General features: G+C 31.6%; 4 protein-coding genes across 4 annotated transcripts; all 4 read right to left on the bottom strand.

Moving 5' to 3' along the window:
* Positions 1 to 809: 809 nt before the first annotated feature.
* On the bottom strand, positions 810 to 3669 carry LOC144422209 (kelch-like protein 25). Its single transcript, XM_078112152.1, has one exon. It carries the CDS (start codon positions 3648 to 3650, stop codon positions 2565 to 2567), a length of 1086 nt encoding a protein of 361 aa, XP_077968278.1. The 5' UTR covers positions 3651 to 3669; the 3' UTR covers positions 810 to 2564.
* Positions 3670 to 6611: 2942 nt separating this feature from the next.
* Positions 6612 to 7931, bottom strand: LOC144423980 (kelch-like protein 25). The gene has a single exon (XM_078113325.1). It carries the CDS (start codon positions 7929 to 7931, stop codon positions 6612 to 6614), a length of 1320 nt encoding a protein of 439 aa, XP_077969451.1.
* A 5932-nt stretch (positions 7932 to 13863) lies between these two features.
* Positions 13864 to 15498, bottom strand: LOC144423828 (kelch-like protein 25). Its single transcript, XM_078113321.1, has 2 exons — positions 15348 to 15498; positions 13864 to 15263 (listed from the first exon to the last, which is right to left on the bottom strand). The coding sequence occupies exons 1-2, from the start codon at positions 15496 to 15498 to the stop codon at positions 13864 to 13866; spliced, it is 1551 nt and encodes a 516-aa protein (XP_077969447.1).
* A 4906-nt stretch (positions 15499 to 20404) lies between these two features.
* On the bottom strand, positions 20405 to 22030 carry LOC144423678 (kelch-like protein 38). The gene has a single exon (XM_078113316.1). It carries the CDS (start codon positions 22028 to 22030, stop codon positions 20405 to 20407), a length of 1626 nt encoding a protein of 541 aa, XP_077969442.1.
* Between the last annotated feature and the right edge of the window lie 871 nt (positions 22031 to 22901).

Genomic DNA, 22901 nt, shown 5'->3' with positions numbered 1-22901 from the left:
TTCTCCAAGTTCATGTTGGTATTTGCCATTGAATTTTGATGAAAGTTTGTGTAAAAAACGAACCAAAAAAGCATTTTCAAACCACAAATAGGACGAAGATCAGCATCTACATTTGGCAAAAATGGGAATTTTTTCAATTTGTTTTGAAGCTGAAAACGGCCAGTTGGTGACAAACTCATTTTACCATTTTCATCTAATTCATAATCTGCTATATCACTGCCATGTCCAGGTGATTTTCTTGAAACGATATCAAGTTTGGGTAATGGTAACACAAAAATATACCAAAAAGTTTTCAAGGCATAATTCAGATTTTGCTCAATCTTTTTCTTGTCCGGTCCAATAGAACCAGAATCGTTGTTTTTAACACAGAATGTGGTTCTGTGGTTAATCTTTGAGATTAATACATGAGATTTGAGTGAAAATCTCCAAGAGCCACCATATAGGGTCCTTTAACTTGCACTCCATGTATTTGTATTCTAATTATAAGTTGGAACATTGCTCCATCCAGTCACAGGAATCGTCTCCCAATACCAAAGTCTGCCATAGAAACTTCGCTTCTCACCAGTCACCACACACTATTTATATGTTTTGTTGATAAAGATATCTTTTTTTGAAAAATATTTCCAAGTGAATTAACACCACAGGTTTCAATGACTTGAGTTAAACTTTTACAAGTTTCTTGAATATCAAAATTCGATGAAGCCATTTGTAAGGAATTGTTGATTTCATTTTCAGCTGATTATAACTGATACAGCTGATTCATGATGATAATAACTATGTTATCAAAAATATACCATTTGTTATCTGTGAGAAAAAAATTAAATTAATAATAGTATAGGGAATTTAGATGTAAGGTAAAATACTTCAAAATCAGAAATCAAACTTATATAACACAGATTAAATTTTACACAATTAAGTAAAATGAAAAATTGTAATTCTTGTTTATTCTAAACATTTTAGCAACCAAAAAATTACAAATTGAACAGTTACAGTTATCAAAAGCACATAATAAAAACAGATATATTTTATTCTTAGATATTCATAATCACCTAAAGAAGACTTTATCAAAAGCTAATGCACATAAGCAATAAAATAAAGTGGGAGTTACCGCTGCTGACACAAACCTTACTATCTGTGGCACAAAATTTCAGAATATAGTGAAAAAATAATCTGATAGTTTCAACATAAAAAATTACGATCATAACTCTAGATAACACAATGATTTAAAACCCAATGAATAAAATAATGACAGTTAAAATAAATGCTATGTAGAAATGAAATTGAAGACAGTAAGAAATCGAAGATGTAGGACAGGGTTCTCCAAAATGAATCGAATATTCGAAAACATTCGAATATCAAAGTATTCGAATACCTTTTTGGCTGATTTTCTAATAATTCCGAACAGTAGCCACTTTTCGCCGTTAGCGAGGTGTTTTGCTTCTAAGTGAAATCTTCAAATGATTTTCCGCGCTTTGCAACGTATTGTAATCACGATGAAGTAGGAGCGGCACTATATTTGTTTGTGATCTTCTGTGCGAGCGTGCACCTCATACTGTTGCACGATTGGCATTGCGGCTAATTTATACATTTATTTCCTTCATGTCAAAAATTTGAAATTATTCAAAGCCACAATTGTTACAATACCCAATAAATTTGTCATTAGGAGTTATTAGGAAATATAGTTTATACTTTTTATTCACTTTTTGGCAACCGATTTTGATAATGATAGTTAAAAGTATCACTTTTTTACTAGGATGATTTTCTGTTGCGCAAAATATTAGGATACCAGCAATTACAAGGCTTTGCCGAATTAATTTAATTCTGTTTAACATAAACCGTGGTTGCGTCAACTTACGAAAAAATAAAAGCTTTGCTATCGTATATTAAAATACCACAGCAATCTGGGGACATAAAAAGTATGGTGAACAGCCCGATTATACCTACGGTAATCTTTCATTCTCATTTTCCTACTTGCGAAAAAATAAAAGCATTACTATTGTAAAATACGGAGCAGTCTGCGGGCATAAAATGTGTGGAAAACTGCCGATTATAATTAATTTCTGATCCGAAGTTTCGTACTTACGGGAAAACAGAAGGAATTACTATACTCTAAAAAACAGTGGCAATCTGCGGACATAAAATGTGTAGTAAACTGCCCGATTATTATCAATTTTTGATTCATATTTTCGTACCTACTGAAATATGAAAAGCAATACTACTCGAAAATATCAGGCAATCGATGGACATAAAATGTCTGGTAAATAGACAGGTTGTAGATAACAGTTATTCCATTGTTTGTTTTATGCAGATTCCTTCATGCCCTAAAATATGCTATTTTACTTACATTTATTTTTGCATGTATTCGAAATTTCATATTCGAAAATAATAATTTTGTATGTATTCGAAATAGAGATTTATTCGGTAAAAAAAATTTAATAGAAAATTAGATAGATACTAATTTAAGCATAATGAATTTAAATCAACTCTTCGAAGTCAAATTTTAGTTGATGAATAATAGGAATAAATATTGCCACAAAGGTTATAGCAACTGATAAGAGTCAATGTTACATAAATAATGCAACAGTAGCCAGTGGAGTTACATTTTTTCCTTGAATGGTTTCAATAATTTTCCATTCTTTTGTTTCAGGATCATATTCCTCTATATTTGCAGGATTTCCATTTCCACCAATGACATAAACTTTCTCATCAATCACACAACTACTGAAGTTTTGTCTTGCATTTTTCATTGGTTTCAATATCATCCAGGTTTTAGTTACAGATGAACGAAATTCAACACTATTAGTAGTATTACCATTAACATTATAACCTCCCATAACATATATTCCTTCTTCTGTTGCTGTTGCAGAAGCACAATATCTTACTTCATTCAATGATCTATTATCCATTGACCAAGTTGATGTGACAGGATCATAAATCTCAACTTGGTTTGTTGCTTGATCTTGTTGATTTATACCTGCAATACAAAACACCTTTCCATCAGCAGCCACCAAAAGTTCACAAGCCAGAATCAAAGATTTGTTTGTTAGTCTGGTCCATCTATTATTTGATGGATCATATCTTTCCACAATGCTTGAGTATTTTTCATACTCAATACCATAAACAAAACCATCAAGTGCAACTGCAGAAGCATTCTGAAGATTTGCCATTTGTTTCCACTTTGCATTTGATTCAGCATATTCAAGTCTATAAAACGATCCTTTTGTACAAATTACATAAATGTAAGTTTCCATCACTACAGCAGAATATAATGTATTCTGTATAATTGCTTGATCTATGGTTTGCATTGGTGTCCATGTTTTATCATCAACATCACATGAATGCATTCTTCCAGAAGTTTTGTCAAAAACAACAAGCTGTTTATTCTCTGCCAAATTGACATCTTTTGAACTGATATCCCCATGGCTGTCAAAAACTGACAAAGTCAATGACTGAAGAGATTTTGCGGATTCAAATATCAGTGGTTCATTTTCCACAAGAAATCTCCTATATGACAAAGTCATTTTTGCCAACTGAAATTTCATCACCAAACCAAGAAAACATTCTTTTCTTTCATCAATATCATGTTTGGTCCATGCTAACAACATCTTACATTTCACTTCTTCCTTTGCTTTTGTTTTCTTTGATTCCATTAGAAATGAAATAAATTTTTCATCAAGATCCATAAACTCATCAGACTGTGCAATTTTTATAAAACGTTGCAATGCAAATTGATTGCATTTTTCCTCAAGTTGTTTACAGTTGTACCTATTCGCAATTTTTTTAGTTTGAAAAAACGATCTAGGATCAAGATCGTCTTCCAGAAAAATTGCGATACTATCACAAAGTCTTTGCAGCTGCATCATGTGAGCGACACCCATGAGTGTTTCACGTTTTTCTTTGGCAAAATAAGCATCCCCAGTGTAAATGAAATCAACACATTTTTTAACACAAACTTCATCAAATTCCTTTATTTCAACGACACCAGATTTTGTTTCAACATTTTCATGAGATAACATTGCTTTAAAATAATCGGAACTTGCCGACACAATATTTTTATGAACAGGAAGTTCCACAGATCCAGCTTTGATCATGAAATCACAATGACGTCCAGTTTTACGATATTCATTTAATTGTTGTAAAATTTCAACAGCATGTTCTTTAGAATCTGTATTGATTTTTTCTTCCATTTCTGAGATGACTTTATTTGATTTTATAAAGAACTGCTTATGATTATACCACTATTAATAATAATACCTTGTAGAATAACGGAATTATAATTGAAGGTGTTAGACTTTACAGTTCATCCCAAATAAACCTTGGTTCATAAAACAATGATTACAATAAAAAAAAATTAAATTATACTGAAAGGCAATGCCGGATCAAATAAGTACACAATCGCACTTCTGAAGCTATGTAAAGAATGAAGTCAAATATTGTCTGCTTAATATGTATCAAATTGTTGTAAAGACAATTTCAACAAATCACAGCATGATGAAAAACCTCCAAAAAGTATTGTATAGTGAAGTACCGGTAAGTATGAATTGGAAGATAAAGAATATAAGAGCTAATCCAAGTGACTCTACAGGATAATTCCAGAAAATTTCCACGCTGAGAGATCCAATATTTTTACATCTCCAGCAATATGTTTTGCTCCACTGTTCAATCAATTGTTTTATATGGTTTGAACGATTGTCGAGCTGGTACAGCAATATTTTCTGAGCAGTGACTGGAGGACCCGTCTATGTGTCACTCAAGTAACTCAATGTAACACTGTAGATCCATGACGATAATGTGCACATTGTATGTGACACTATGGGACATTTTTCCACTTTATAGTCTTCCGCTTCGGAACAGCGGCCTCTATCATCTATCAAAATTCTAACAATAAATCGTTAAATAGGCAAAGACATGTCCTACAGCACTGCAAACACCTAATCTTTATTAACTTTCAAGTCCAGTGCATATATTTGAAAAGAAATAACTGTACCAGACAATCAAACACTTTGTGTTACGAGTCATCAAAAAAATGTCAATCATATCAAAATTTCTACATTTCAGGCCCTTTTGTGTAAACCATCAAAAACCTGGGTGGAATTCCAACTTTTTCCATGAAATGAATGCAGTCCAATAAAATTCAAGTGTCTTTTGATATAAAAAATACAAAACAATTACGGTACTTTCATTGCACTTTATAAAATTGATGAAATTCAACATTTGTTTGGAATGGCCCCTTGGTAAGGTCACTAGCCTGAATATTATAATTCATAACAACAAATCTATTGAACAGTCATTTCATGAATAAAAAGCATAGATAACAATTATCCCATTTAAAAATGCATATTAGGGAATTGATTATATTGAGAAAGCAGTGATTATAAAATTAAAAAAATACAGTAATTTTCACTAGAGGAAATGATTATTAAATACAATAAAGCCGTTTCTTATCAAATGCTGAAAATCTTGTTGTATGAATTGTTGTATTGAACTAACATCAACTAGAATTTTTCAAAAACAATTAGGGCAGTGTGAATGAAAGGATTTCAAATTATGAAACCATAATTCATCAATAAAAATTGAAACACCATCATTAGGGCATGTCACAAAATTGAATGATAATAAAAAATGGAAAATGTCAAAAAATATTAAATTAAAAGCTTGATCATTACCAATTTGATATTATAATAATAAAATAGGGAAAATGATAAACTAGTTATAAGATTCGTACAACAACTTCTTAATAATATTGGGTAATATTCAAGCAGTCAAGCCAATCAAATTGTCAATCAGATTCTAGATAGATAGATAAATTTAATAAACTTCATTAAGCTACCGGTAATTACGGTAAAATACAACACTGGAACACAAGATGAAATGAAAAAATAGTTGATACCGTTTAATTATTTGGTTGAGAATTATGATGAACAAAAAGTTACCATAGGTTATCATTTTGTGATAAAAATTAATTTGGGAAAAAACTAGATATGTTTACAGGGATTTTCAGTATAGCATATGAGAGACATATTTGCTCAGAATTCAGAAATAAGATCAAAATACGGAGCAGTCTGCGGGCATAAAATGTGTGGAAAACTGCCGATTATAATTAATTTCTGATCCGAAGTTTCGTACTTACGGGAAAACAGAAGGAATTACTATACTCTAAAAAACAGTGGCAATCTGCGGACATAAAATGTGTAGTAAACTGCCCGATTATTATCAATTTTTGATTCATATTTTCGTACCTACTGAAATATGAAAAGCAATACTACTCGAAAATATCAGGCAATCGATGGACATAAAATGTCTGGTAAATAGACAGGTTGTAGATAACAGTTATTCCATTGTTTGTTTTATGCAGATTCCTTCATGCCCTAAAATATGCTATTTTACTTACATTTATTTTTGCATGTATTCGAAATTTCATATTCGAAAATAATAATTTTGTATGTATTCGAAATAGAGATTTATTCGGTAAAAAAAATTTAATAGAAAATTAGATAGATACTAATTTAAGCATAATGAATTTAAATCAACTTTTCGAAGTCAAATTTTAGTTGATGAATAATAGGAATAAATATTGCCACAAAGGTTATAGCAACTGATAAGAGTCAATGTTACATAAATAATGCAACAGTAGCCAGTGGAGTTACATTTTTTCCTTGAATGGTTTCAATAATTTTCCATTCTTTTGTTTCAGGATCATATTCCTCTATATTTGCAGGATTTCCATTTCCACCAATGACATAAACTTTCTCATCAATCACACAACTACTGAAGTTTTGTCTTGCATTTTTCATTGGTTTCAATATCATCCAGGTTTTAGTTACAGATGAACGAAATTCAACACTATTAGTAGTATTACCATTAACATTATAACCTCCCATAACATATATTCCTTCTTCTGTTGCTGTTGCAGAAGCACAATATCTTACTTCATTCAATGATCTATTATCCATTGACCAAGTTGATGTGACAGGATCATAAATCTCAACTTGGTTTGTTGCTTGATCTTGTTGATTTATACCTGCAATACAAAACACCTTTCCATCAGCAGCCACCAAAAGTTCACAAGCCAGAATCAAAGATTTGTTTGTTAGTCTGGTCCATCTATTATTTGATGGATCATATCTTTCCACAATGCTTGAGTATTTTTCATACTCAATACCATAAACAAAACCATCAAGTGCAACTGCAGAAGCATTCTGAAGATTTGCATTTGCCATTTGTTTCCACTTTGCATTTGATTCAGCATATTCAAGTCTATAAAACGATCCTTTTGTACAAATTACATAAATGTAAGTTTCCATCACTACAGCAGAATATAATGTATTCTGTATAATTGCTTGATCTATGGTTTGCATTGGTGTCCATGTTTTATCATCAACATCACATGAATGCATTCTTCCAGAAGTTTTGTCAAAAACAACAAGCTGTTTATTCTCTGCCAAATTGACATCTTTTGAACTGATATCCCCATGGCTGTCAAAAACTGACAAAGTCAATGACTGAAGAGATTTTGCGGATTCAAATATCAGTGGTTCATTTTCCACAAGAAATCTCCTATATGACAAAGTCATTTTTGCCAACTGAAATTTCATCACCAAACCAAGAAAACATTCTTTTCTTTCATCAATATCATGTTTGGTCCATGCTAACAACATCTTACATTTCACTTCTTCCTTTGCTTTTGTTTTCTTTGATTCCATTAGAAATGAAATAAATTTTTCATCAAGATCCATAAACTCATCAGACTGTGCAATTTTTATAAAACGTTGCAATGCAAATTGATTGCATTTTTCCTCAAGTTGTTTACAGTTGTACCTATTCGCAATTTTTTTAGTTTGAAAAAACGATCTAGGATCAAGATCGTCTTCCAGAAAAATTGCGATACTATCACAAAGTCTTTGCAGCTGCATCATGTGAGCGACACCCATGAGTGTTTCACGTTTTTCTTTGGCAAAATAAGCATCCCCAGTGTAAATGAAATCAACACATTTTTTAACACAAACTTCATCAAATTCCTTTATTTCAACGACACCAGATTTTGTTTCAACATTTTCATGAGATAACATTGCTTTAAAATAATCGGAACTTGCCGACACAATATTTTTATGAACAGGAAGTTCCACAGATCCAGCTTTGATCATGAAATCACAATGACGTCCAGTTTTACGATATTCATTTAATTGTTGTAAAATTTCAACAGCATGTTCTTTAGAATCTGTATTGATTTTTTCTTCCATTTCTGAGATGACTTTATTTGATTTTATAAAGAACTGCTTATGATTATACCACTATTAATAATAATACCTTGTAGAATAACGGAATTATAATTGAAGGTGTTAGACTTTACAGTTCATCCCAAATAAACCTTGGTTCATAAAACAATGATTACAATAAAAAAAAATTAAATTATACTGAAAGGCAATGCCGGATCAAATAAGTACACAATCGCACTTCTGAAGCTATGTAAAGAATGAAGTCAAATATTGTCTGCTTAATATGTATCAAATTGTTGTAAAGACAATTTCAACAAATCACAGCATGATGAAAAACCTCCAAAAAGTATTGTATAGTGAAGTACCGGTAAGTATGAATTGGAAGATAAAGAATATAAGAGCTAATCCAAGTGACTCTACAGGATAATTCCTGAAAATTTCCACGCTGAGAGATCCAATATTTTTACATCTCCAGCAATATGTTTTGCTCCACTGTTCAATCAATTGTTTTATATGGTTTGAACGATTGTCGAGCTGGTACAGCAATATTTTCTGAGCAGTGACTGGAGGACCCGTCTATGTGTCACTCAAGTAACTCAATGTAACACTGTAGATCCATGACGATAATGTGCACATTGTATGTGACACTATGGGACATTTTTCCACTTTATAGTCTTCCGCTTCGGAACAGCGGCCTCTATCATCTATCAAAATTCTAACAATAAATCGTTAAATAGGCAAAGACATGTCCTACAGCACTGCAAACACCTAATCTTTATTAACTTTCAAGTCCAGTGCATATATTTGAAAAGAAATAACTGTACCAGACAATCAAACACTTTGTGTTACGAGTCATCACAAAAAATGTCAATCATATCAAAATTTCTACATTTCAGGCCCTTTTGTGTAAACCATCAAAAACCTGGGTGGAATTCCAACTTTTTCCATGAAATGAATGCAGTCCAATAAAATTCAAGTGTCTTTTGATATAAAAAATACAAAACAATTACGGTACTTTCATTGCACTTTATAAAATTGATGAAATTCAACATTTGTTTGGAATGGCCCCTTGGTAAGGTCACTAGCCTGAATATTATAATTCATAACAACAAATCTATTGAACAGTCATTTCATGAATAAAAAGCATAGATAACAATTATCCCATTTAAAAATGCATATTAGGGAATTGATTATATTGAGAAAGCAGTGATTATAAAATTAAAAAAATACAGTAATTTTCACTAGAGGAAATGATTATTAAATACAATAAAGCCGTTTCTTATCAAATGCTGAAAATCTTGTTGTATGAATTGTTGTATTGAACTAACATCAACTAGAATTTTTCAAAAACAATTAGGGCAGTGTGAATGAAAGGATTTCAAATTATGAAACCATAATTCATCAATAAAAATTGAAACACCATCATTAGGGCATGTCACAAAATTGAATGATAATAAAAAATGGAAAATGTCAAAAAATATTAAATTAAAAGCTTGATCATTACCAATTTGATATTATAATAATAAAATAGGGAAAATGATAAACTAGTTATAAGATTCGTACAACAACTTCTTAATAATATTGGGTAATATTCAAGCAGTCAAGCCAATCAAATTGTCAATCAGATTCTAGATAGATAGATAAATTTAATAAACTTCATTAAGCTACCGGTAATTACGGTAAAATACAACACTGGAACACAAGATGAAATGAAAAAATAGTTGATACCGTTTAATTATTTGGTTGAGAATTATGATGAACAAAAAGTTACCATAGGTTATCATTTTGTGATAAAAATTAATTTGGGAAAAAACTAGATATGTTTACAGGGATTTTCAGTATAGCATATGAGAGACATATTTGCTCAGAATTCAGAAATAAGATCAATCAATGTTATATAGATATTACAACAGTTGCTCTTGGAAAAATATTTTTTCCTTGTATTGTTTCAATGATTTTCCATTGTTTTGTTTCCGGATCATATTCCTCTATATTTGCAGGATTTCCATTTCCACCAACGACATAAACTTTCTCATCAATCACACAACTCCCAAACCAGTGCCAGAATGTCAATTTTTTCCATTATTGCAATTTAAACTTTGCAAAAATATGATATTGAGTGGACATAATCCAATATGTACAACAGGGGCCATGTAATAAAAGCTTTATAGTCACTGGCCTAAATTTTACAATTCATAATAAAAAATCTATTGAACAGTTTTGTTAAAACACATTTAAGAAATGCATATTTTAGAATCAATTATATCAAGAAAGCACTGGAACAAAACAAATGACCGAAAATAACAGTGATTTTCAATCAAGAAATGTGTATTTAATATTAACACCTCTGAAAAATAAAAATTCCATTTAATGATTCATTGTGTTAATCTGATATCAGATAGATCTCATTGTAAATGATTAATAAAGAAAATTCATGAGAAAGATAGGATTAAAACAATTTAAACGAAAAAATAAACATGGTCAGCACCACCTAATCCAGGGGTCTCCGACTCAAAATATGTCGCGGCCACTTTTTGAAATTTATTGATGACGCGGGCCATAAAACAACAAATTAGGTACAAAATTGACATACAAAAATTAACAAGGGAAATCTGAATTTATTTGTTGAAATTACACTTGAATCTTACACCAAACAAGACATGAAACATATTCATTTACTTGTGCTGGATATTTGGCACCATTTTGTAGCGGCGAGATACTCGATGTTTGGCCTTATTTGCGTTGATTTGCTAGTCTTAAGACCGCATACAAACTCTGGTCCATTAGTCGTGTGCCGAATGCTGATTTGTTAACTTTCATTGTTTAAAATAATGACTGCTAAGTACTCCACAAGCCCTTACATACAGCCTTTAATAGCTTCCTTTAACATAGGACGCGGAGATTTCGCAATCATCACACTTATGGCAAAGCTTGCTTTCACCGTATCTTCGCAAGTTTTGTTTACGTTTGATGAAAAATTTCTCTGTTTTATCAGTAAAAATTTTAAAGATGATACCTTTTCATGGCGGATTAATTTAGTATAAACGTGGTATTTTTCCTGTGTAATGAGCCGTAAAGTCATCCGATATTGTATTATTTTCAAACAGCAATAATTGCACAACATATGAGACACTGAACCTTGTTATAACAATTTCATTCAAAATACATATATATCCTCCCAATTCTCGTAAAATATTCTGTGCTCTTCCAAACATTTACACTCCTTGGTCCTTGCGTATGGGTTTACTACTTTATAAAAAGTTTATAATAATCTAGTTTTGCGTTAACTGCACATATGCAGAATTAACGATTCATAACTGCACAATTCAATGATCTGACCGAAACTTGTTTACTTTGTCATAATAAAAACGAAATAAAAATCATTTACAATATAATTATTACAAAAGAATAAAATACGAACACGATAAAACTCATAGTTGACATTGTACTATTTTAGTTATTTCTGGAAAAATCCCAACCACGACGCGGGCTGCAAAAAATTGCTTTGCGGGCCGTGTGTTGGAGACCCCTGACCTAATCTAACTTATCACAAAATTGAATAATATATTAAAAATTAAAATATTTTCAAGAATTAAGAACAAATTGTTTCTCATTATCAATTAAATAATATAAAAAAAAATCACAATACCAAAATGGCATTATTATTCACTCTTCACTTTTAAATAAAATAGATAATAAGTAACTAATCAAGCAATCGAATTATCAATGTTGAAATTGGCTATATGTAAAGAGAAATTATTCAAGTTGTATTTTCAACCATACTGTACATTCGTTCTTAAGCTAAATGTATTAAAGCAGGGGTGCCAAGCTTGTGGTCCGCATGCGGCCCAAGAGAGTTTTCAATGCGGCCCTCGAACGCTTAACAATAAATGTAATTTGTAATTTTTTTCAACTAAATGTAATGCATTTTTCAAAACTCTCAAAGTGAAATTAATTATCCACACAGAAAACGACAATTTACTGAAAGTAGTTTTGGAAAATTGAAATTTTTTGTTTTCAATCTGACCAAATTGTGGATACACCTCAAGCTAGCAAAAGAATATTTGAAAAACACACTTCAGGAATTAAATGAAACGCAAAGTACATGAAGAAGGTGGCATTTTTGAAGAAAAATGTGAGTTTCTTCAATATTTCTCAAGTTCTAAAGCACATTCTTTAATTTGTCACATTTTCATCAGTAGAATGAAAAAATACAGTAAAAGTAAACATTATCAGAATTACGGTAGCTCAGCAGTCAATGTGGAAAATTTAAAGATCAGCTTCGAACAAAATTTTTTTATGTGTTTGTATATTTCTATATTTATACAACTACCTAGTTACAAAAAATAAATATCAGTCATAACTCAAGCGGTCCTGGAAATAAAGCGAAATGTGGCGGTAATTGTCTGGTCTGAAAAGTCAGTCATTTATTTGTACACTGATCTATACATGAAATAATAAACATTATATTTTTGCATTACTGAATTTAATCGAACATTCTCAATGATCCAGATTAGCCGATGATCATGTGACCTCGTATATTAGAGTTGGTACAGCAAAATCATTTCAGCCTGATAATAATAAGCTGGTGGCACAAAAGAGATGCCAAACGTCAGGACATATGTAATGAAAATCATTGAGTTTTTTCTGTGGTATTTTTGTAAATTTTTAGGTTATATATTTAGATTAAGTCATTTTTTAGTGTATGTATTATTCTTTCCTTATCAAAACTTTCTTCAAAAATGTTTTGGATAGTTGTACATAAAAATTTATGTTTTTTTTGTAATAAATAAAGTAAATTGCAATAATAGTAAAATGCAAAAATTAATAGGTAAATGGCATTTGAAATTTAATAATACAACAAAATTTCATTTGGCTGTTTAATTGCATCACAAATTTACAATATATGTCACAAAGTACACCCATCTATAATATGCTTCAAGTATACATTATCAAAATATATTAAAAACTGTTTGCAGCCCCTTGCACAATTCCCTAAATGCAATGCGGCCCTCGAAAACCCATGAGTTTGACACCCTTGTATAAAAGTACAATAATCGAATGAAATTTTTTGTTAAAAAAATTACTCAATCTAAATATTTGCACACACAAATGAATAATTCACTAGTTTTAATGATTCTGCAAATGAAATATATTTTGTGAGCAAATTAAAAAAACTACCGTTAATATTACTGTATTTTAATTTAAAATATTAGAGCCATATAAGTTTAAGAAAATAAGTGGTGAATGATGCTATAGAGCAGCGGTTCCCAAACTATGAGTCATGACCCACCAGTGTCTCCAGGAATCTTAGTGGGTCATAAAAAGATGTAGAAAGCTTTGATTAATTATACTGGTTATTAGGATCGGTGGCAAAGCAAATTAAATGCAAATTTCGAAATTAACTGCAACTTTCCAATTCATTATGTCTAAAACTATCTGAAATGGAAATAAATGTCAAGTCTATTATGGAAAGTAGCAAGAAACAAGCCCATCCTTCTCACTAGCTTCACTGAAAATTTAATTTGAGAAAATAAATTAGTTTCCTCCATCAATGTTTCATTAATTTATTAAAGTTAAATGGGTCGCCATAAGCTGTGGTGAAAAATAGTGGGTCTCTCTCTCTTAAAAAGTTTGGGTACCACTGCTATAGAAATATTGCAACAGTTGCCAATAAAAATATGTTTTTTCCTTGTATTGTTTCAATGATTCTCCATTTTTTTGTTTCCGGATCATATTCCTCTATATTTGTGGGTTTTCTATTTCCACCAATGACGTACACTTTCCCATCAATCACATAACTACTGAACTCTGCTCTTGCATTTTTCATTGGTTTCAGCATCATCCAGGTTTTAGTTACAGATGAACGAAATTCAGCAGTAGCAACAGTTGAGTTTCTATTAACATTATAACCTCCCATAATATATATTCCTTCCTCTGTAGCTGTAGCAGAAGCACGGCATCTTGCTTTATTCAATGATCTATTATCCATTGACCAAGTTGATGTGACAGGATCATAAATCTCAACTTGCTTTGTTGCTTGAAGTTGCTGACCAGTATATCCTGCAATACAAAACACCTTTCCATCAGCAGCCACCAAAGATTCATAGACCAGAATCAGTGATTTGTTCGTAAGTCTGGTCCATCTATTGTTTGATGGATCATATTTTTCCATAATGTTTGAGTGATCTCCATAATCAATGCCATAAACAAAGCCATCAAGTGCAACTGCACAAGCATTATGGATATTAGTATTTGCCATTTGTTCCCACTTTGCATTTGATTCAGCATATTCGAGTCTATAAAACGATCCATTTGTACAAATCACATAAATATAAGATTTCATCACTACAGCAGAATATAAATTCTGTATAATTGCTTGATCTATGGTTTGCATTGGCGTCCATGTTTTATCACCAACATCATGTGAATGCATTCCTTGAGAAATTCGGTCAAAAACGACAAGCTGTTTATTCTCTGTTAAATCGAAATCTTTTGAACTGATATCCTCAGGATGGCTGTCCAGTATTGATAAAGTCAGTGAACGAAGAGACTGCATAGATTCAAATATCAATGGTTCATTTTCAACGAGAAATCTTCTATATGACAAAGTCATTTTCGTCAACTGAAATTTCATCACCAAACTAACAAAACATTCTTTTCTTTCATCAATATCATGTTTGGTCCATGCTAACAACATCTTACATTTCCCTTCTTCCTGTGCTTTTGTTTCCTTTGATTCGATCAGGAATGAAATAAATTTTTCATCGAGATCCATAAACTCATCAGACTGAGCAATTTCTTTGAAACGTTGCAATGCAAATTGATTGCATTTTTCCTCAAGTAGTTTACAGTTGTACCTATTCGCAATTTTTTTAGTTTGAAAAAACGATCTAGGATCAAGATCATCTTCCAGAAAAATTGCGATACTATCACAAAGTCTTTGCAGCTGCATCATGTGAGCGACACCCATGAGTGTTTCACGTTTTTCTTTGGCAACATAAGCATCCCCAGTGTAAATGAAATCAACACATTTTTTAACACAAACTTCATCAAATTCCTTTATTTCAACGACACCAGATTTTGTTTCAACATTTTCATGAGATAACATTGCTTTAAAATAATCTGAACTTGCCGACACAATATTCTTATGAACAGGAAGTTCCTCAGATCCAGCTTTGATCATGAAATCACAATGACGTCCAGTTTTACGATATTCATTTAATTGTTGTAAAATTTCAACAGCATGTTCTTTAGAATCTGTATTGATTTTTTCTTCCATTTCTGAGATGACTTTGTTTGATTTATAAAGTACTGCTTAGATCATACCACTATTAATTAATACCTTAAACAATAGAGAAATTAAATGAAAAGAGTTTGACTTCACAGTTCATCACAAATAAACCTTGCTTCATAAAACAAAGATTACAATAAAAAATTAACCATAACGAAAGGCAATGCCTGATTAAATAAGTACACATCGCAATCTCGAAGCTATGTAATAAATGAAGTTGAATATTGACTGATTAAACTGAAGCTCCTCGGAATAATGGAAGGCTTAATGACAATTGATTATTTAATTTTCAAATATTTTCATAAACATAACTAAAAACTGACAAATAACAATGTAACGTGCAAAACTAAATTCACAACACCCCTGCTTGAATATCCATCTGAGTAGCTGCAAAAGTTTGGTTGGGGTTAAAGTAATAAACAAGAAAATCAATTCCTGGGGGTAGCTAAGCAGTAGGCTATTGTTGCACACTATATACCGTATTGCGGACCATTTCAATAGTAGAAACTAGAATATATATCAACAAGTCAAGTAAATGCCAGGACATCAAACGTGAATTTCGACACTGAACGTGCTTCAAAAAATCAAAATTGCTAAATTTGCGGATAAAAAAACCAATATTGGCAACCCTGTGTGATACCGTCATGTTTTCGTTTCTATTTTTTCATGCCAACTGATCGAATTACATTTTGATTAGATCAGATCCCATTCTCAGAAAGTGGACATTTGCATAGAAAAACCAACCGGTATCGTATGGCCGTACTTATCCTACCAATTATAATACCTTGAACAATAGAGAAATTAAATTAAAAGAGTTTGACTTCACAGTTCATCACAAATAAATCTTGCTTCTTAAAACAATGACTACAATAAAAAAATTGAACTTTAACAGAAGGCAATGCCTGATCAAATAAGAACACATCACAATCTCGGAGCTATGTAAAGAATGAAGTCAAATATTGACTGCTTAAACAAAAGCTCTTCGGAAGGCATAATGGCAATCGAGTTATTTAATTTTTAACTATTTTTTGAAAACACAAAAAAAAAAAAAATAGCACAACTTGAACTTGAACAAGTATGTTATCAAACCATATCAATTATAATAAATGAAATCGTGAATACTAATAATGCATTGGTCAACAGCAATCAGCAGTGAGGTTATTTATTACTAAGGCATGGTTGAATAAATACTATTTCGATTAGAAGTTTTTATTTTTCATCTTGGCAATTTCCATTTTGCAAAAATTTGATATTGGATGAACAGAAAGCAATATGTGCAACAGGAGCAATGTAATAAAAGCTTTATAGCCACAAGCCTGAATATGACAAATGATAATGTCAAATCTATTGAACATTTTTTCCATGACAAAAAAACACACAGATTTAACACATAAAAAAATGCATAATTTAGATTTAATTATAACAAGAAAGCAGTGGAACAAAATAAATACCGTAATCAAAAAGTACAGTGATCTTCAAGAAAAGAGTATTAAATATTAACACCTCTGAAGCATACAGCTGAAAAACTTTATTGTAATGAATCATTGTATTAAACTAATATCAGATAGATCTCTCTATAAACAATTAATGTAAATTAATGAAAAAAGTAGGATTAGAAATTATGAAACCATAGACCAGGGATGGCGAACCACTGACCCACGGGTGACAAAGTGAACCATCACGTTTTTTTCGTGACACCCCCAGGCATGAATTAAATAAAAACATTACCGTAACATATATATAAATATATAAGTGATAAAAATTGATAAAACCAACTTTAATTAAATTTAACAATAAGTAAACTATCATAATGTACCGTCAGTTGGGCAGCTAGTGCTGGGACCGCTCATATTCAAATTTTGAATTCCGGGTCGATGTGGTAATTTCCAAAAATACCAGTCCTGGACTTACATGTTCACTCACCCCTGTATACCGTTATGTACCTATTGGCCGCGACCTTGTTTAGGACATAACAGTACAATTGAATCGTTCAGTTTTCGTAACGTCTTGCTACAGCGTTCCTTTTTTGGAAGTGAATGAACCAAAAAGCACCGCAGAGTCAGGGGGGGGGGTGTATACGAGAAATAGATGCTACTTTGCATTTTATTAGTTTCTGGCCAACATAGAAAACAAAATCTATATCAGATTTTAAATAAAGACCCAGAAATCTCAAATAACGATGAAGCAACTCTATTAGAGTAGAATTCCCAAAATAATTTGCCTCATCATCCTAAAATGTTTTTGATGATTCATATATATGTTTTTGTACACAAATTTCATAAAATTGAGTGCCATAAAGAGTCTAGTAGTCCATGATAGAAGTGCATAATAAAAAAGCTCAAAACTACACAACACCAACTGAAGCTCATAAGAATTAAAAGTTAAGATGCAGCAGCAAGTTTCGTATAGATACAAACATTGATTGAATATCTGTGACCCACACTCTTTTGTTTCGTGATGAAATTATGATTTTTGACCCATTCATTGAAAAAGGTTCGCCATCCCTGTTATAAAGCATAAAATTTCTTTATCTAGCAAAATATTCATAGATTAACAACAACAAACTTTATAAAGTATTAAATAAAAGTAACTAAAATTACAACAGCACGATGAACAGAATATAAATAACATCTTGTGGTTTATCGATAGCATTGTTTCTTTACATACCGGTATATTAATTAGGTAGATCATTCACCTTCTTTTATACTGTGGGCAAATAATTGTTTACTGATGACCTAATAAACAACTAGTGATTTATACTTATCTTATATGGTTATATAATCGAAACTTGTTGACAAACAGATGCAAATACCAATACGGCTCATACAATTTTTTGACACAGCAATAACTTCTAAACAATATTAGCATTTCTTGGAAACCTTTTAAGGAGCTATTTTTTAACTACCATAGTCTTCCATAAAATGATAGGAATAGAAAAAATTTTAACAACTTTTTCTTATTCTTAGGTGCATAAAGTATAAGAATAAAACGGCGGTGTTAGGAATAGGAGTGGTACGAGCGTTAGGAATAGACTCACCACCGCAACTCTGATTACCCTGCGTTAGTTTGCAAGGTTTGAATACCATGTGGCGATAGTTATGTGCGAGAGGATTGCTGGATTCCTTGATGCCGTAGGTTGGTTCATGTGATGCAAGGTGCTTGACGGTGTGCGGGACAGTTGTTAATTCACCGACTTACTAGGTGGTATCGTTTCAGTTACTGGTATATTTCATTCATGTTACATGCTTGAGTATTGTATTTCACTTGGGCGGCACTTGAAAAATACCATAACATATCTCTTATCTCGTTATACAAATGATGATATGAAATGAACCATCCTTGAAAATGAAAAAAATGAATTGGTTAGCTGTGATCAGCAGTAATGTTATTACTAAGACGAGGTTGGATAAATAATATTCTGACTAGAAAATTTTTTAATCCTTGAAATTTTACCTTTCCAAAATTTTAATATTGAATGGACAGAAACCAATTTTGTACAACAGGAGCAATGTAATAAAAAGCCTAGCCTGAATATTACAATTCATAATGGCTAATCTACAACAGTTATTTCATGAATAAGAAGAATAGAAAAAAATTATCACATTACAAAATCAGTAATTTGAAAAAATACAGTGATTTTCACTGATGGAAATGATTATTCAATATTAACCCTTTCTGATCAACAGCTGAAAAACTTGAATTGTTGTGTTAAACCAAGATCAAATAGAATTTTTCGAAAACAATTTAGGTATTTTGAATGAAAGGATATCAAATTGTGAAACCATAAAACATAAATAAGAATTGAACGAGGTCAACACCATCATTATGGCATGTCACAAAATTGAATGGAATAATAAAAAAAATGGAAAATGTCGAGGAATAATAAAATAAAATCGTGATCATTATCAAATCAATAATGTAATAACAAAAGGAAAATGAAAAACCGCTATTAGAATTAAAAACATTAGGTAATATGTAAACGAACAGGTAGTCGAGTTATTAATCAGATACTAGTTACATCAGGGTGTTTCAAGGTTGTCGGCCTCGGGGACCATACTATTATTTTTTTTATTTTTGCGGGTTACAATAGTGCCAAGAATAGGTAAACAATGCAATATATAACAAACAATTTCGTTGTCAAAACACATTGATCATTATTTGTCATTTATCAAGCTGAAACATGCTAAAACACAAAAAAACTCACTAAAATGTGCAAAAATCTTACTATATCTACATTCAGTGCAAGATTTCAATCTCTTCATAACAGAGGATGTGCCAAAAGAAAAGTACCATTTTAAATTGCCACCAAAACAACTTGCAGACATATCAAGCATGCATTGTGGTATTTGAGATACAGTAGGGTGAGAGCTAAATTTTCTGACATATATGAAGCATTTTTTGTAATACTGTTTAGGCTGGTTGCAACAAACACACAGCAGGAATTATATTATATTACATCGAAATTTAGTTATCAGGCATAGGCAACCTAGGCTAATAGATTCCTAATTCGATTTTAAGTTTTCTATGAAGTCTTTTCTGTTAGCATATATTCCAGATGAAAAAGATAGAGCGCCAGTTAACAATTCAGGCTAGCCAAGCACACTTTTTCAAGTTCGCTAGTTGCCTCAGCCAGCCATAAAACTAGTCAAATCATTGACATAAATGATGTAACAAAATGTCAGAAGATTTTACTGGTTATTTTTATGACCAAACAAAAACAAATGCAATTTTTTGTTTACTCTCCCGTAAATGTAACGAGGGCAACAGATAATGAAGCGGCGGATCCCGCGGGCCTGGATTTGGACCCGGAGTTAGATCGAGGAATGAAAAAATTCAATAAAGTTCCCTACAAGATCCATAATTGCATATAGGCAATGAATAATAGCTATCAATGTTATATAGATATTGCAACAGTTGCCATCGTAACTATATTTTTCCCTTGTATTGTTTCAATGACTTTCCATTCTTTTGTTGCAGGATCATATTCCTCTATATTTGCAGAATTTCCATTTCTGCCAATGACATAAACTTTTTCATCAATCACACAACTACTGAACTGTGCTCTTGCAGTTTTCATTGGTTTCAACATCATCCAGGTTTTAGTTACAGATGAACGAAATTCAACACTATTAGTATTACTATTAACATTTTTACCTCCCATAACATATATTCCTTCCTCTGTAGCAGTTGCAGAAGCTTGATATCTTGCTTCATTCAATGATCTATTATCCATAGACCAAGTTGATGTGACAGGATCATAAATCTCAACTTGGTTTGTTGCTCGAATTTGCTGATTCATTCCTGCAATACAAAACACCTTTCCATCAGCAGCCACCAAAGATTCTCCATATAGAATCAATGATTTGTTTGTTAGTCTGGTCCATCTATTATTTGATGGATCATATCTTTCCATAATGTTTGAGTGCCTCTGATATTCAAAACCATGAACAAAACCATCAAGTGCAACTGCATATGCATACTGAAGATTTGTATTTGTCATTTGTTCCCACTTTGCATTTGATTCAGCATATTCAAGTCTATAAAACGATCCCTTTTTACAAATCACATAAATGTAAGATTCCATCACTACAGCAGAATATAATGTATTCTGTATAATTGCTTGATCCATGGTTTGCATTGGTGTCCATGTTTTATCATAAACATCATGAGAATGCATTCTTTGAGAAGTTTCGTCAAAAACAACAAGCTGTTTATTCTCTGTCAAATTAACATCTTTTGAACTGATATTCTTATTGCTGTCCAGGATTGATAAAGTCAGTGAACGAATAGACTGCATAGATTCGAATAACAGTGGTTCATTTTCAACAAGAAATCGTCTATATGACAAAGCCATTTTTGTCAACTGAAATTTCATCACCAAACTGAGAAAACATTCTTTTCTTTCATCAATATCATGTTTGGTCCATGCTAACAACACCTTACATTTCACTTCTTCCTTTGCTTTTGTTTCCTTTGATTCCATCAGAAATGAAATAAATTTTTCGTCAAGATCTATGAACTCATCAGACTGGGCAATTTCTTTGAAACGTTGCAATGCAAATTGATTGCATTTTTCCTCAAGTTGTTTACAGTGGTACCTATTCGCAATTTTTTTAGTTTGAAAAAACGATCTAGGATCAAGATCATCTTCCAGAAAAAATGCGATACTATCACAAAGTCTTTGCAGCTGCATCATATGAGCGACACCCATGAGTGTTTCACGTTTTTCTTTGGCAACATAAGCATCCCCAGTGTAAATGAAATCAACACATTTTTTAACACAAACTTCATCAAATTCCTTTATCTCAACAACACCAGATTTTGTTTCAACATTTTCATGAGATAACATTGCTTTAAAATAATCGGAACTTGCCGACACAATATTCTTATGAACAGGAAGTTCCTCAGATCCAGCTTTGATCATGAAATCACAATGACGTCCCGTTTTACGATATTCGTTTAATTGCTGTAAAATTTCAAAAGCATGTTCTTTAGAATTCGTATTGATTTTTTCTTCCATTTTTGAGATGCCTTGGTTTGATTTTATAAAAAAATTTATGATACTAATACTATTATTGAAAAGACCATAAACAATAGAAAAAAATAATTAATTTAAAGATACGGTAATTAATTAGACATTAAAGTCAATCAAAAATAAACCCCAATATTACAAAAAAAAAGGTTTTCATCACCAAGTACAACTGCATGATCCAGACCATCCTAAATATACCAGAATTGCTTGAACTGAGCAAAACAGAAAAACTTAAAATTTGTTCAACCAACTGTTGAATTGGCAACATAACAGATAAACGTTGCTGTACCAAGAACATCAAATACACCTATCAAGTCTATCTGCTGAAAATACAAATCTCTTGGAGTGTAAAATGCAAGTACCGGTAGCATGTAATAATAATAGTTTAATTTGGTTTGTTCTCGAGATGTTTCGAAGCCTAAAAACCTGAACTGACACTCCAACATAGTTTTATTATCTATTTATTCATATATATTGCAGCATAATGCGCCTATCCAAATGCTAGCTTATGATAGTATATGTTTCATTCTAATTCTGTTATTTCATATTTGAGTACTGTCATATTCTATATGGGCATGTTAAACAACTAATAATGTTTAATGGAATTCATCCAGTCATTACTCATTAGCCTGTCTAAACCTGTTCTCTATCTTTTTTTTCTCCAGACTTCCAATGTCCAGCCCACTACAGATAATCATAATTTCAATTAGGTTTAGTTGGATAACGGGCCCACCATCAAATCTCCCCGCGACTTCACTTCCCAATCTGTCAGTAAAATTATATTCTTTACTCTTTCGCATGTTTTTTGCATTTGTATCTGTTGAATATATTACTGGTTGGAACCAAACTGAATTTTTAT

Source organism: Styela clava, chromosome 1 (assembly GCF_964204865.1).
Source record: "Styela clava chromosome 1, kaStyClav1.hap1.2, whole genome shotgun sequence".
NCBI lineage: Eukaryota > Metazoa > Chordata > Ascidiacea > Stolidobranchia > Styelidae > Styela > Styela clava.
The sequence above is the reverse complement of the archived record's forward strand: the minus strand, read 5'-3'. Positions and strand labels throughout refer to the sequence as shown.